Below are 15965 nucleotides of genomic sequence, written 5' to 3' on the forward strand. Positions count from 1 at the left end.
TCATGTTTCTGACTTTACCTTCTAAACCTCAGAAACATTTTCTTTGAGGGTAGGTAGCAAATTATTCAGAATCTTCTAAATTCTGTTCTAGCACTGGCAGATACAGACAGCAGGAAAGCAGCAGCAAAAACCATCTCACACACACACATTCTTGGTTAGCCTAGACAGACTCTTTCATGATTCATCCAGTCAGAAAAGCTGAAACTAAAGCTGCCTTTTCTGGGTCAGGAACAACATGGAGCGTGATTTGCTAAAAAAAAAAAAAAAAAAGGCAGAGGAGTCATGAGACTCTCATGAGTCCATAAAGTCATGAGAGAAGAAATAGCTTGTAGCCAATGGCCACCCTCTCAACAAGAAGCACAGCTTTTCTGCACAGTCCATTCAGCGTCCAAGGCTAATAATAACCAATAACCTCTCTAGAAGAGTATCCTGGCTCATATGGGATAACCACTCTCTAACTAACATTCCTAGAAAGATGGAGATGAGGGCCCCAGGTATTTGACCATAGGACTATACATTTCAAACAGACAAAAATTTTAAAGATAAAAAAAATCAATTCAAGATTGTCTAGAATTACCTCTTTTCTCCACTTGAGCTCGCAGAACACCCTCTCGAAGCATTCATGCATGTAATTGAACTGAAAAAAAAAAAAAAAATAGAAGCAAAAAACAGAGCAACACTCACTGACTTCTCAAGGCCAGGCACCACAGAACCATGCTTTGAACTCCTGCCCAGAGTCACCTTCCAAACTTCCTTATCCTAGAGAAAAACCCTAACAAGCCCCATAAAAACCCAGGCCTGGCTCATCTGTTATTCTCTGGCTCCTTCTAGTGGTAATCGTGAGTCAAGTGGGATGTAAAACTGTAATCCTACTTAGGGCTAAAAGAAAGACAGAAAGAACTAGGGCTCTAGGATTCAAAGAGGTTCACGTCTTAAAACAACTGCTAGCCCTATAGCTCTCTCCATTATGCATTTAGCTTCGGGAGAACTTTAAGCCCAATCTACTTTCCCCAAGCATGCTTCCTCATCTACCACTCACATATGGTGTGAAGATTTTAACCCATCGAGGCTTCTTCTCTCCTCTTGCATATTCAAAACAGAAGGCCATTCCTTCTTCATCTGTATCCCATCGTTGCATCTCATCCCATTCAAATGCTATTACCTGATTCTAAACAACCAAGAACAAGGGTATACATTTTAGAATGCTGCAGTTCCTGTTGTGGCGCAGCAGAAACAAATCCGACTAGGAACCATGAGGTTTCGGGTTCGATCCCTGGCCTTGCTCAGTGGGTTAAGGACCCGGCGTTGCTGTGAGCTGTGGTGTAGGTCAAAGATGCAGTTCGGATCTGGCGTTGTGGTTGTGGTATAGGTTGGCAGCTATAGCTCTGGTTCAACCCCTAGCCTGGGAACCCCCATATGCTATGGGCGCGGCCCTAAAAAAACAAAAGAAAAAAAAATTTTTTTTTAGAATGCTGGGGAGCTTAGGTAAGATGGTTCTGAACCAGGCAGCAGAAAAGAAATGAGTGGAGATGTTTACATCATTTCAGGGAAAAGACCAACAAGGATAAAAGTCAGTGTAAGCAGCCAGTGAAGGTGAGGAGCAATGTGGACCCAGTGCCCATTTATCTAGCCCAGTTAAACACTTTTGATTTCATTTCCCCCCAGGTGGGATCTGAAACATAGCAAGTGAGTATCAAAGTATTCCCAGTGTGCTGGCCACAGCCACCTGACAGGCCAGCTATACACTAAATGAACTCTCACCTCCAGCTGTCCTTCTTCAGTGCAGGCATGCAGTTTAAAGTGCGTGATGCTGATGGCTGTGATAACATGCCCCTTCCTCCTGGAGTCACATGCACAGTGGGGGAAGATGATTTCATTGTAGCCCTCACAAGTCCTTAGCATATTGAGGTACTAGAAAAAAAAAGGAAAGGGAAACCGTTTTACTATGGAACTAAACCATCATCAAGAGCTGCTGAGATGGGCAGAAGAAAGATCCAAGAGAATCCTCTCCCTCAGCAACCTGAAGACCTTGCCTCTGGTCTCATATCCATCGCTAAGCTGGGACAAGACTCCTTAATGATCCTTTATCCTACTTCTAAATTCCACCTCCATACTTCCAACCATGCCCTCTTTTTCTGCTTAAAACATATAAACAAAGCCAGAAGAGACACTGCAACCAAGACTCCTAGGATGAGAGGGAACTCAAAATGCTATTTAGTTTAGACCTCGATGTTCATGTACCTAAGGGATGGGATCCAAATCTATCCTTCTAATAAAGGAAAGGATTAGAAGCTACAATTTCTAGGCCACTGATCCTTTCTCTATTACCAACTAGTCCCCATTCAGCCCTACGGTCCTCCGGGTCTCCAATATATGTCTCCTTAAAAAGCATATGGACCAAAATCAAGTGACATATATGACGCTCTCACAGCTACAAAGCTACAAGACTAATCCAGACAGTTCTCTCAACTATTGGCTCTAACTCAGCTTTGTCCCTTCTCCTCTATAGTTAAGGCTGACCTCACTATTTTGAGTTGAGGGGGGAGAGAATAGGAGAAGATGAGCAGGAAAGAGACTAGAAGAGAAATTGGGAAAAGATGATAATGAAAAAGGAAGATGCATGGACTGTGACCTGGTTTCCTCTCAGGGATTGCCTGGGAAACAAGCAAATATTCCTGTGCCCGTGTGACACCCCCATTTGCATGTCCTTCAGGAAGAACAGGGCACAGTGGTGATGCATGCAGAGAGTTATAGAGAGGGCAAAGGTGTAGCACTCAAGCTGATCTCATCTAGATGGGTATGAAGGTTAGAACACACTGGAGAGTTGCCTTCTCCCTCACCAAGAGAAAAGAAGTACAAGAATCACTAGCACAAAAAGGACCCTAGGCAACCTATGGCTCTGGTACCAAGAAATGGCACTTAAGACTGTTGCTACTGCCACCAGGACTGTCTGAGAAGCATCAAGGGCCCAGGAGGAAAAAAATCATACCACATGCTCCCCTCCCTATTTTATATTTATTTCTCTTAGGTAAAATGATAGCAACTGGAGTTCCCATTATGGCCCAGTGGGTTAAGGACCCAACATTGTCTCTATGAGTATGGGGGATGGATCCCTGGCCTTGCTCAGTGGGATAGGGATCCAACGTTGTTGCTGCTGCAGCACAAGTTGCAAATGCGGCTCAGATCTGGCGTTGCTATGGCTGTGGTGTGGGCCTGCAGCTGTAGCTCCAATTCTACTCCTAGCCCGAGAACTTCCATATGCTGCAGGTACAGGTGTAAAAAAAGAAAAGAAAAAGAAAAAAAACAACAAGGTGTTCCTATCCTGGTGCAGAGGAAATGAATCTGAGTAGGATCCATGAGGATAGGGGTTTGATCCCTGGCCTCACTCTGTGGGTTGGGGATCTGGCATTGCTGTGAGTTGTGGTGTAAGTCGCAGACATGGCTCGGACCCCGCATTGCTGTGGCTGTGGAGTAGGCTGGCAGCTGCAGCTCCAATTCGACCCCTAACCGGGGAACCGCCATATGCCATGGTGCAGCCCTAAAAAAAAAAAAAAAAAAGGAAAAAACAGGAGTTTCCATCATGGCACAGTAGAAACGAATCCAACTAGCAACCATGAGGGTGCAGGTTTGATCCCTGGCCTCGATCAGTGGGTTAAGGATCTGGCATTGCGGTGAGGTGTGGTGTAGGTCGCAGACCTGGCTCGGACCTGGCGTTGCTGTGGCTCTGGCGTAGGCTGGCAGCTACAGCTCCAATTCAACCCCTGGCCTAGGAACCTCCATATGCCACGGGTGCGGCCCTAAAAGGACAAAAATACAGGAAAAAAAAAAAAAAAAAGCAACTTTAAAGATGAAACCTTATAAAAGGGTGGCAAGAACACAGGGCTAGGGCCAATTCAGAAGTACCATGATACTTCATTTGCATCGGTTTCCTTCTCTCTGTCTCCCTCCTTCTATTACCCCATCCATCCCCCTTTATCATCATCCTTCCTGAATCAGTGATTAACATGGATACTGTTTAGCCCTCCTACTGGCACAACGAACAAAAATATGGTAAATATGACAGTGGATGATACAGCAGAGAACTCTTCTAGGGTTATAACAAGCAGCCAAGATTGGGACAGGAAACAACACAGAGGGCTGATCAAGAGCCTGGGCCCAGACTGCCCTGGGCTTGAATCCTGGCCCCATCACTTCCTAACTGTGTAACCTTGGGCAAGTGACTTGAACTCAAGCCAATTACTAAATCCCTTAGTTTCTTCTTCCATAAAAAGGGAAATAATAACACCTATACCATAGTTATTTGTGAGCTCTAAAAGTATCTAGTGCAGTACTTAGTACCTAATACATGTATTCAATACATAATAGCTTTAAAAAATAATTTTAAAGGTTCTATTAAGGTAAAGTGTCACTGGAGAAACTTATGGTTTTCAGAAATTCTCAGGTCAGGTTGGATTTCTCAGCTTTAAATGGGCAGTCTCTCTACTCCTGGATTTGCAGAAGTGTAGAGAAGAAATATTTAAAATTTCACATAGATCCAAAATCTCCAAAGGAAAATGAATTTTTGTTTTCAAACATATTTACACAAAGGTATAGCTATATATTTCAAACACAAAATTATCCTATTCTCCTTTCATGTTAATTTTTTTCTTTTTTTGCTTTTTAGTGCTGCATCTGCGGCATATGAAGTTCCCAGGCTAGGGGTCCAATCAGAGTCACAGCTGCCGGCCTACGCCACAGCCACAGCAACGCCAGATCCGAGCCACATCTTCAACCTACACCACAGCTCATGGCAACGCCAGATCCTTAACCCACTGAGCGAGGCCAGGGATTAAACCTGCGTTCTCATGGACACTAGTTGGGTTTGTTTCTGCTGTGCCACGAAGGGAATTCCCTCATATTAAATTTTGAGTAGTTAAATACATATCCTAAATTACCTTCCTGGATTTGCATACCACTTAGATGATGGCCCACATTAGGCAAGAGAAGAGAACAGGTATGGCACAGGACATTTTATAAAGTTCAATGTTTGGCAAGATAGGTAAATACTACAATATTACAGTTATCAAAGCAGAGAAAAAGTACTCAACAGAGCAGAACACTTTAGGTGAGGGGGTTGAGGTCCATTCTGGAGAACTTTCTGTTCTCCAAAACAACCTGCCAAGGGGCAAACCAGATTTAAAATTGAAATAAAGGCTTGAGAGGAACCTTCAGAGCCAACTCTCCCAAAGTCTAAGACTCACTAGGGTGCTTCTGCAAAAGTCTTTACAAGAAGCCTACCCCTAGAGATTCTGGCTTAGTAAATGTGAGCCGGGGTCCAAAAATCTGTATTTTAAGCAGTCTTCACAAGTGACTCCCAGGTAAATGAGGTGGGGACTAGACTTACATCATTAAAAATTATGTTGACACTGGAGTTCCCACTGTGGCTCAGCAGGTTAAGAACCCGACTAGTATCCATGGGGTTCCCGTCGTGGCGCAGCAGAAATTAATTCGACTAGGAATCGGGAGGTTTCAGGTTCGATCCCTGGCCTCGCTCAGTGGGTTAAGGATCCATTGTTGCCATGAGCTGTGGTTGTAGACTGCAGATGCGGCTCGGATCTGGCGTTGCTGTGGCTATGGTGTAGCCCAGTGGCTACAGCTCCCATTAGATCCCTAGCCTGGGAACCTCCATATGCCACAAGAGCGGCCCTAAAAAGACAAAAAAAAAACAAACAAGTTTTCTGTTCACTATGTTGTATCTGACCATCCAAATTTGAGATTCAACCTAACTTTGTAATTAAGTAGAAAACAAAAACATTTTGATCATCCTGGGTATTACGAACTATGGCAAAGGTATGAACTGTCTTCTTTGGAAAGCAAGGGAACTTACACAAAGCTTATTTATCCGTCAAGAACTTTGAAGTATTTTGTCAAGAGTCTACTTGATAAGCTAGCAATCTGAACATGTCCAATTCACAGAAAAGAATCTAAAAGTGAGAAGTTTGTGAACTGCTGATGGTCACACAGTGATTTGGCAACTAATCATAGTGATGTGGCCCAATCTTAGGCCTATCAACCATGCTAAGCTATAATACACAATGGTATCAAGACCTACAGGCTCAGAAGGGTCCATATGAAGTGGAAGTTTCAATGTACTAACAGTGATCATTGGCTAATACCTGAATAAAACCCAAACTGAGGGTGGAGGGGGAGGTATCTTTTTAAATCAGACTGCAGTATTATGGAGCTGGTACTCACTTGTATATTAGCACTAAGTTTTTAAGACAACAGAATTCCATAAATGTTTAAGCATATTTTATACTGAACTCAGATGAACCCATGTGGAAAAATCAACATACCAACTTCACTCAAGTTCTCAACTGTGTATTACAAGATACAACCTACACAACCCAAACCTATTTATTTCTCTAGCACTTTGCACTGCGCCTGGGCTAATGTGGTGCTCAACAAATATTTTTTGTTAAATGAATATATGGAAGAGAGTGTTTGGAATGCTATACATGCAAAGAAACATGTATTCCATATTCAGGAGCCCTTATGAGGTTACCTTAATTCTGCTGGCTTTGACAAAGGGAAAGGAACTTCTTCTGACAAAGGGAAGGAACTATTGCAGAGCCTGATAGCCCTTTTCACCAAAAAAGATGCAGATGTGTTGGTCAAAATCATTCATTAATACAGAAAAGATGATATCGTTATCTTAGAGAAGAGATGGGAAGTTGAGTTTTTTTAAATAATGATTTTTATTTTTTCCACTATAGCTGATTTACAGTGTTCTGTCAATTTTCTACCGTACAGCAAGATGACCCAGTTACACATACATGTATACATTCTTTTTTCTCAGGGAAGTTGAGTTTTAAAACTTTGTCTCCCACACAGCAAAATTCCCTTAACCAAAATTCTCCCAGGACTTAATTCAAAAGATTTTTGTGTGTTCTATTTCAACCTTTAGGTATATACAACATTGGTGGATGCTTCCCTTTTTGTCCTATGAGTGATAAAATAACTATCCCAACTAAATATAAGACTATGGGCTAATAAAAAGTTCAATGGCTAACTTGTTTCTTATGCATTCTTATTCCAATACAATTAATTTAGAAGGATCAACAGTCCCTCATAAAAACTGCACAGAAAGTACAAATGAAATTCAAGTGACCTATCACAACTATTACCAATGTGATTACTGCTTTGTATGAAATCATGAAAAACTGTAACTAGAAAATTTTCAACTATATGAATTTTCCAAGAAAGTTTTAAAGTGATATGAGTGGAAGTTTTTTTAAGTGTTTTTTCTGGAGTTCCCGTCATGGCTCAATGGTTAATGAACCCAACTAGCATCCATGAGGACGCAGGTTCAATTGCTGGCCTCGCTCAGTGGATTAAGGATCCAGTGTTGCTGTGAGCTGTGGTGTAGGTCGCAGACATGGCTCAGTTATGGCATTGCTGTGGCTGGGGTATAGGCCAGAAGCTACATCTCCAATTCGACCCTTAGCTTGGGAACCTTCATATGCCACAGAGTGGCCATAAAAAGACAAAAATAAGACAAATATTTAAAAAGTGTTTTTTCTTTTATTTTTGACAATTTTTGTCCCTCTTTTTATGGCAAATACAAACCCAAAACTAATTTTAAAATATTCAAGGATTATCGTAGGTAGCCCTATTCAACAGAAATCTGTGATGATGAAAATGTTTCATGTAGGGGCTGTCCAATACAGTAGCTATTAGCCGCATGTGCTATTCAACACTTGAAATGTGCTAGTCCATCTGAGGAATTGAATTTTAAATTTTATTTAAGTTAAATGAATTTAAAATTACATTTAAATAGCCACCTGAGGCTAGTAGCTATGGAATCAAAGAGCACAGCTCTAGGACATCATATTAACCAAAAGCACTACTGAGCATAAATATTTAAGCAACAGAAGAAATGGAAGCTATGAAAACAAATGATCTTGCAGTTGCTAAATCACAACTAAAATAATTTCTAATGTTAAACATCTAAATATTAATCATTTGTGTTTCTGCTGTGGGTCAAGGATCTGGTGTAGTCTCTGTGGTGGCAAGGGTTTGATCCCTGGCCTGGTGCAGTGGGTTAAAGATCCAATGTTGGGAGTTCCCATCGTGGCTCAGTGGAAACAAATCTGACTAGTATCCATGAGGATGTGGGTTTGATCCCTGGCCTCACTTAGTGCGTTAGGCATCCGGCGCTGCCATGAGGTGTGATATGGGTAGCAGATGAGGCTTGGATCCCACCTTGCTGTGGCTGTGGTAGGCTGGCAGCTGTAACTCTGATTCAATTCCTAGCCTGGAAACTTCCATATGCTGCGGGTATGGCCCTAAAAAAATTAAAAAACAGGAGTTCCTGTCGTGGCGCAGTGGTTAACGAATCAGACTAGGAACCATGAGGTTGTGGGTTCAATCCCTGGCCTTGCTCAGTGGGTTAAGGATCTGGCGTTGCTGTGAATTGTGGTGTAGGCTGCAGACGCAGCTCGGATCCCACATTGCTGTGGCTCTGGCGTAGGCTAGTGGCTACAGCTCCGATTCGACCCCTAGCCTGGGAACCTCCATATGCCGCGGGAGCGGCCCAAGAAATAGCAAAAAAGACAAAAAAAAAAAAAAAAATTAAAAAACAAAAACAAAAAACAGGAGTTCCCGTCGTGGCGCAGTGGTTAACGAATCCGACTAGGAACCATAAGGTTGCGGGTTCGGTCCCTGCCCTTGCTCAGTGGGTTAACGATCCGGCGTTGCCGTGAGCTGTGGTGTAGGCTGCAAACGCAGCTCGGATCCCGAGTTGCCGTGGCTCTGGCGTAGGCCGGTGGCTACAGCTCCGATTAGACCCCTAGCCTGGGAACCTCCATATGCTGCGGGAGCGGCCCAAAGAAATAACAAAAAGACAAAAAAAAAAAAAGAATATATATATATATATATATATATATATATATAAATTCTTACAAAATCTTACTTTTATCATATTAAATGTTTTGCACATCTCTTATTTTAGGACTTTTTTTAATCAAAAAAGAATATTGTTTGTAGAAAGAACTTACATCAATCCTTCTCAAACTCTTCCAAAAGACTGAGAACACTCCCAAACACATGCTAAGATGCCACCATCAGTTCAATACCAAAACCAAAGACACCACACAAAAAAGAAAATGAGTGGCCAATATCTTTGATGAATACAGGTGCAAAGATTCACAACAAAATATTAGCAAACCAAATCCATAAAAAAAGATCATACACCACAACTAAGTGGGATTCATCCCAAGTTCACAAGGATGGTTGTACATATCTAAATTAATCAATGGGATAAACACCATATCAACAAAAGACAAGACAAAAAAACCCACATGATCATCTTAATAGATGTAGAAAAAAGCATTTGATAAAATTGAACATTGATTCATGATAAAAATCCTTTCCAAAGTGTATACAGAGGGAACATATCTAAACATAATAAAATCTATTTATGACAAACTCACAGTCAATAGAATACTCAACAGTGAAAACCAAAAGCATTTCCCCTAAAATCTGGAAGACAGACACTGCTTGGATCCTACTGGCTATGGCATACTGACTAGTATCCTTGAGCATGCAGGTTCAATCCCTGGCCCTGCTCAGTGGATTAAGGATCTGGCGTTGCCATGAGCTGTGGTGTAGGCCGAAGACATGGCTTGGATCTGGTATTGCTGTGGCATAGGCCAGCAGCTACAGCTCTGATTTGACCCTTAGCCTGGGAACTTCCATATGCTCCATGTGCAGCCCCAAAAAGCAAAATAAACAATTTAATTAATTAATTAATTATAAAAATAAAAATACAATAACTCTTATAATTGTACTCCTCAAAATATAGTACTTAGGAACATGGAGTTCCCTTGTGGCTCAGCAGGTTAAGGATCCAGTGTTGTCACTGCTGTGGCTCTGGTTACAGCTGTGGTGTGGGTTCAATCCCTGGCCCATGAACTTCCACATGCCACTGGCACAGGCCAAAAAAACCCACTTAGGAATAAACTTTCAAGGAGGTGAAAAACATATGTTGAGATCTATAAAACATTAATAAAGGAAACTGAAGATGATTAAAAGAAATGGAAAAACATCCCATGCTCTTGGAATGGAAGACTTCATACTGTTAAAATAGCCATACTACCCAAAGCAATCCACAGATTTAATGTAATCCCTATCAAATTACCCAAAACATTTTTCATAGAACTAGAACAAATAATCCTAAAATTTACATGGAACCATAAAACATCCAGAATTGCCTCAGCAATCCTGAGGAAAAGGAACAAAGCAGAAGGCATAACCTTCCCAGACTTCAGACAATACTACAAGGCAACCATAATCAAAACAGTGTGGTATTGGCACAAAAACAGATATATGGATCAATGGAACAGAACAGAGAGCCAAGAAATACACATACACCAACGGTCAATTAGTCTTCAACAAAGGAGGTAAAAATAAACAATGGAAGAAAGATAACCCATTCAGCAAGTGGTGCTGGGAAAGGTGGACAGCTGTATGTAAGTCAATCAAGTAAAAACATTCCCTTACCCCCCACACTCAAAAATAAACTCAAAATGGCTGAAGACTTAAGTATAAGACATGACGCCATAAAACTAGAAGAGAACATAGGCAAATCATTCTCAGACATAAATCTCACTATGTTTTCCTAGGTCAGTCTCCCAAGGCAATAGAAATAAAAGCAAGAATAAATGAATGGGACCTAATCAAATTTATAAGCTTTTGAATAGCAAAGGAAACCACAAACAAAATGAACAGACAACCTACAGACTGGGAGAAAATATTTGTAAATTGCTACTGACAAGGGATTAATTTCCAAAACATACAAATAACTCATACAATTCAACAACAAAAAACCAAACAACCCAATCAAAAAGTGGGTAGAAGATCTAAATAGACATTTCTTCAAAGAAGACAGACAGATGGCCATTCGGCAAATGAAATGATGTTCAACATCACTAATTATTAGAGAAATGCCAATCAAAACTACAATAAAGTATCACCTCACACTACTCAGACGGCTGTTATTAAAAAGTCTACAAAGTACCCTGCATGGCTCAGTGGTTTAAAGACTCCGATTAGGAACCATGGGGTTGCGGGTTCGATCCCTGGCCTCGGTCAGTGGGTTAAGGATCCGGCGTTGCCGTGAGCTGTGGTGTAGGTCGCAGACGCAGCTCGGATCCCGAGTTGCTGTGGCTGTGGCGTCGGCCGGTGGCTACAGCTCCGATTCGACCCCTGTCCTGGGAACCTTCATATGCCGTGGGTTCGGCCCTAGAAAAAGACAAAAAGACCAAAAAAAAAAAAGGGGAGTTCCCGTCATGGCACAGTGGTTAACGAATCCGACTAGGAACCATGAGGTTGCGGGTTCGGTCCCTGCCCTTGCTCAGTGGGTTAAGGATCTGGCGTTGCTGTGAGCTGTGGTGTAGGTTGCAGACGCGGCTCAGATCCCGAGTTGCTGTGGCTCTGGCGTAGGCCAGTGGCTACAGCTCCGATTCGACTCCTAGCCTGGGAACCTCCATATGCCGCAGGAGCGGCCCAAAGAAATAGCAAAAAGACAAAAAAAAAAAAAAAAAAAAAAAAGTCTACAAATAAAAGTTCCCTTGTGGTGCAGCAGGTTAAAGATCTGGTATTGCTGCAACTGTGGTGCACAACACAATTCTATCCTGGGTTGGATTCCTGGCCAAGTAATACCTTTCACATGCTGTGGGTGTGGCCAAAAAAAAAAAAAAAAAAAAAAAGTCTACAAATAAGAAATGCTAAAGAGGCGTTCCCATTGTGACTCAGCAGATTAAGAACCCAGCATGGTATCCACGAGGATTTGGGTTTGATTCCTGGCCTCGCTCATTGGGTTAAAGACACAGAGTTGCTGCAAGCATAGGTCACAAGTGCAGCTTGGATCTGGTGTTGCTGTAGCTATGGCACAGACCTGCAGCTGCAGCTCTGATCTGACCCCTAGACTGGGAACTTCCATATGCCATAGGTGCAGCCATAAAAAGAAAGAAAAAAAAAAGAAATGCTGGAAAGGGTATGCAAAAAAGGGAACCCTCTTACACTGTTGGTCAGAATGTAAGTTCGTACAGCCACTATGGAAACCCTATACTTGGCCATTAAAAGAAATAATGGCTTTTGCAGCAACATGGATGGACCTAGAAACTATCATCCTAAATGAAGTCAGTCAGACAATGAGACACCAACATCAAATGCTATCACTTACATGTGGAATCTAAAAAAAAAAATGACACGATGAACTTCTTTGCAGAACAGATACTCACAGACCTTGAAAAACTTTGGGTTTTCAAATGAGACAGGTTGGGGGGTAGGGGGATGCACTGAGGGTTTGGGATGGAAATGCTAAAAATTTGGTTCTGATGATTATTGTTCACCTGTAAATGTAATAAAATTCATTAAGTAATTTAAAAAAAATTAAAAAAAAAAAAAAAAAGAGTTCCCGTCGTGGCTCAGTGGTTAATGAATTCAACTAGGAACCATGAGGTTGCAGGTTCGATCCCTGGCCTTGCTCTGTGGGTTGAAGATGTGGCGCTGCCATGAGCTGTGGTGTAGGTCGCAGACTGAGCTCGGATCTGGCATTGCTGTGGCTGTGGTGTAGGCCAGTGGCTACAGCTCCAGTTGGACCCCTAGCCTGGGAACCTCCATATGCCACGGGTGCGGCTCTAGAAAAGAAAGAAAAAAAAGAAACACTACAGAGCTTCTTTAAAAAACTAAAAACAGAGATGCCATATGATCTAGTAATCCCACCACTGGGCATATATCCAGACAAAACTATAATTCAAAAGGATACATGCCTCCTGTGTTCATTGCAGCGCTATTTATAACAGCCAAGACATAAAAACAACCTAGATGTCCATCGACAGATGAATGGAAAAAGATGTGGTATATACACATAATAGAATACTACTCAACCACAGAAAATGAAATGCCATTTGCACCAACAATGATACAACTAGAGATTATCATACTAAGTGAAGTTAGAAAGAGAAAGACAAATACCAGAAGATATCACTTATATGTAGAATCTAAAATATGGCACAAATGAACCTATCTATAAAACAGAAAGAGACTCACAGACACAGAGAACAGACTTGGATTGCCAAGGAGGAGAGGGAGTAGGGAGGGATGGAATTAGAGTTTGGGTTAGCAGATGTAAACTAAAATATACAAAATGGATAAACAAGGCCCTACTGTATAGCACAAGGAACTATTATATTCAATATCCTGTGATAAATCATAATGGAAAATAATATAAAAAAGAATACATATATATATAAATAAATGAATCACTCTACTGCACAGCAGAAATTAATACATCATAAATCAATTATACTTTTATTTTTATTTTTTGTCTTTTTTCTTTTTAGGGCTGCACCCACGGCATATGAAGGTTCCCAGGCTAGGGGTCTAATTGGAGCTGTAGCCACCCGCCTACGCCACAGCCACAGCAATGCCAGATCCGAGCTGAGTCTGCGACCTACACCACAGCTCATGGCAATGTCGGATCCTTAACCCACTGAGTGAGGCCAGGGATTGAACCCGTAACCTCATGGTTCCTAGTGGGATCCGTTTCCTCTGCGCCACAATGGGAACTCCTACTTTTACTTTTTTAAAAAATCAATAAAGGAAAAGATAAATAGCACAATATTAAAAAAAACGACCAAAATATGAACCAGAATTTCACCAATAAGGGAATTTCCAAATGGCTAATTAAACTGTGAAAATTCATTCAAATTTGTTAGAAATCAAAATGAAAATTAATATAAGTAAAATTTATTAAATTGGTAAGTAAGAAAAACAATTATAATCCCTGTGTTGGCCAATATACAAGATGACTCTTTCATATATATCTGATGAGAATAAGAAATTGGAATGGAATTTGGAAATATTATTCATGAGTCTTTAAAATGGTTTTTATTCAAGTAATTCGCTCTCAGATTAATACACTAAATATAACATCATGGATAAGGAGAAAATAGTATTATTTGGTTATTATTAATAATAAAGTTATATACCCATATATAATATAACACAATAGCTTGTGTGCTAAATGGACTTTACCTCCCTTTTTTTTTTGGCCACACCCACACACAATACGTGGCAGTTTCCAGGCCAGCAATCCAACCCATGCAGCAGTTGCAACCTGTGCCACAGCTGTGGAAACACCAAATCCTTAACCACTGCACCACAGGGGAACTTCCTAATTTTTTTTTTATTAAAGTGTAGTTGATTAAAATGGTTGTGCCAATTGCTGCCGTACAGCAATGTACTCAGTCTATACAGATATTCTTTTTTTATATTATTTTCCATCATGGTTCCCATCAATGGTTCAGTTAAGCCATTGAACAGGTTGCAGTATCTTTCAAAAATGACTAGAACAACAGAGTTAAGAAGGGGCATTTTATAAAGAGCTTATAGGAACATAAACCTACCATGACCATTTTCCTTTGTTCATACAACTTCTGTAATTGGTAGGACTTTTCCTCTGCTTTGATGTAACCTTTTTTCACATCATCAACAGCCTGTCACCAAAACAAAGGCAGGGAAGAAAGAAATGTAAAAATTATTATCAAGCACATACTTTTTTTTTTTTTGGCTCCTACAGCGTGTGAAAATTTCTGGGCCAGGGATTGAACCTGCACTGGGCCAGTGACCCAAGCCTCTGTAGTGACAACACTGGATCCTTAACCTGCTATACACCATGAAGGAATGCCTATCAACTGCATTCTTGATAAAAATAAGGAGACAAAGATTCATTTTCAGAATAACTCTTACCTATTTGGACCATTGCCATCACCAGTGAAATCTGCCACGTGGGTTATTTATTGGAATAAGTAGCATTTAAAGTGTCTGGTATGGAGTTCCTGTCGTGGCACAGTGGTTAACAAATCCGACTAGGAACCATGGGGTTGCGGGTTCGATCCCTGGCCTTGCTCAGTGGGTTAAGGATCCGGCGTTGCCATGACTTGTGGTGTAGGTTGCAGACGCGGCTCGGATATGGCGTTGCTGTGGCTGTGGCACAGGCCGGTGACCACAGCTCTGATTAGACCCCTAGCCTGGGAACCTCCATATGCCGTGGGAGTGGCCTTAGAAAGGCAAAAAGACCCAAAAAAAAAAAAAAAAAAAAAAAAGTGTCTGGTATGGAGTTCCTGTTGTGGCACAGAGGAAACGAATCCAACTAGGAACCATGAGGTTGCAGGTTTGATCCCTGGCCTCGCTCAGTGGGTTGAGGATCCGGCGTTGCCGTGAGCTGTGGTGTAGGTCACAGATGTGGCTCAGATCCCATGATACTGAGGCTCTGGCATAGGGTGGCAGCTGTAGCTCCGATTAGACCCCTAGCCTGGGAACCTCCATATGCCACAGGTATGGCCCTGAAAAAGACAAAAAAACATAAAAGTGTCTGGTATGTGCTCAAGGACTGTTCTAGGCACATCAGGGATCTGGTTTCTCCTGTTAAGAGTTTTAAATTCTGGTTAATTTATACAGATGAAACAACTAGAGAATACTGAAAGATAGTATTAATGATAAAGCAGCAAAAATGTCTGGTATAGATAGTAAGTGATACATGCAGCCAGAATGGGAGAGCTTATTGCCTATTATAGTTATGAGGGAAGTCTAGACTGAACCACAAAGAATAGATTGAACAGAAGAAACTATAAGCTGAAGTCAGAAAATAGGAATGGGTTTGAGCTTAAATACATTCAAAGACATGCCTGATTTGAATAAAGGGTACCTTTTAGGGGACAATGAAAAATAATTCTGGCTAGGTAGGTTAACAGAGTATGGAAGGACCCTGAAAAGCAGGCACAGAAATTTAGGAAGACAGCAGGAAGTTAAAATAAACAATTTTTAAAAAATGTTTAAGAAAAATTTATCTATATACGACTGCCAAATGATTTTTAAAGCTAAGGAGAGACTGAACTAAGGGAGATCAACAATGTTGT

The 15965-nt window shown here is 41.2% G+C and overlaps 1 protein-coding gene across 3 annotated transcripts in view; it reads right to left on the reverse strand.

Moving 5' to 3' along the window:
• SNX27 (sorting nexin family member 27) overlaps window positions 1-15965 on the reverse strand; it is an 87174-nt gene that overhangs the window by 4190 nt on the left and 67019 nt on the right. Inside the window, exons 8-11 of one of the 3 annotated variants that reach the window (XM_003125761.6) lie at window positions 14454-14543; window positions 1762-1911; window positions 1040-1168; window positions 578-637 (exon numbers count right to left, since the gene is read on the reverse strand). In XM_003125761.6, the coding sequence (XP_003125809.1) occupies window positions 578-637; window positions 1040-1168; window positions 1762-1911; window positions 14454-14543 (429 nt within the window). The remainder of the gene's footprint in view (window positions 1-577; window positions 638-1039; window positions 1169-1761; window positions 1912-14453; window positions 14544-15965) is intronic. The other 2 variants (XM_013997139.2, XM_021089855.1) reach the window with 2 other exon arrangements.

Source organism: Sus scrofa, chromosome 4 (genome assembly GCF_000003025.6).
Source record: "Sus scrofa isolate TJ Tabasco breed Duroc chromosome 4, Sscrofa11.1, whole genome shotgun sequence".
Lineage (NCBI taxonomy): Eukaryota > Metazoa > Chordata > Mammalia > Artiodactyla > Suidae > Sus > Sus scrofa.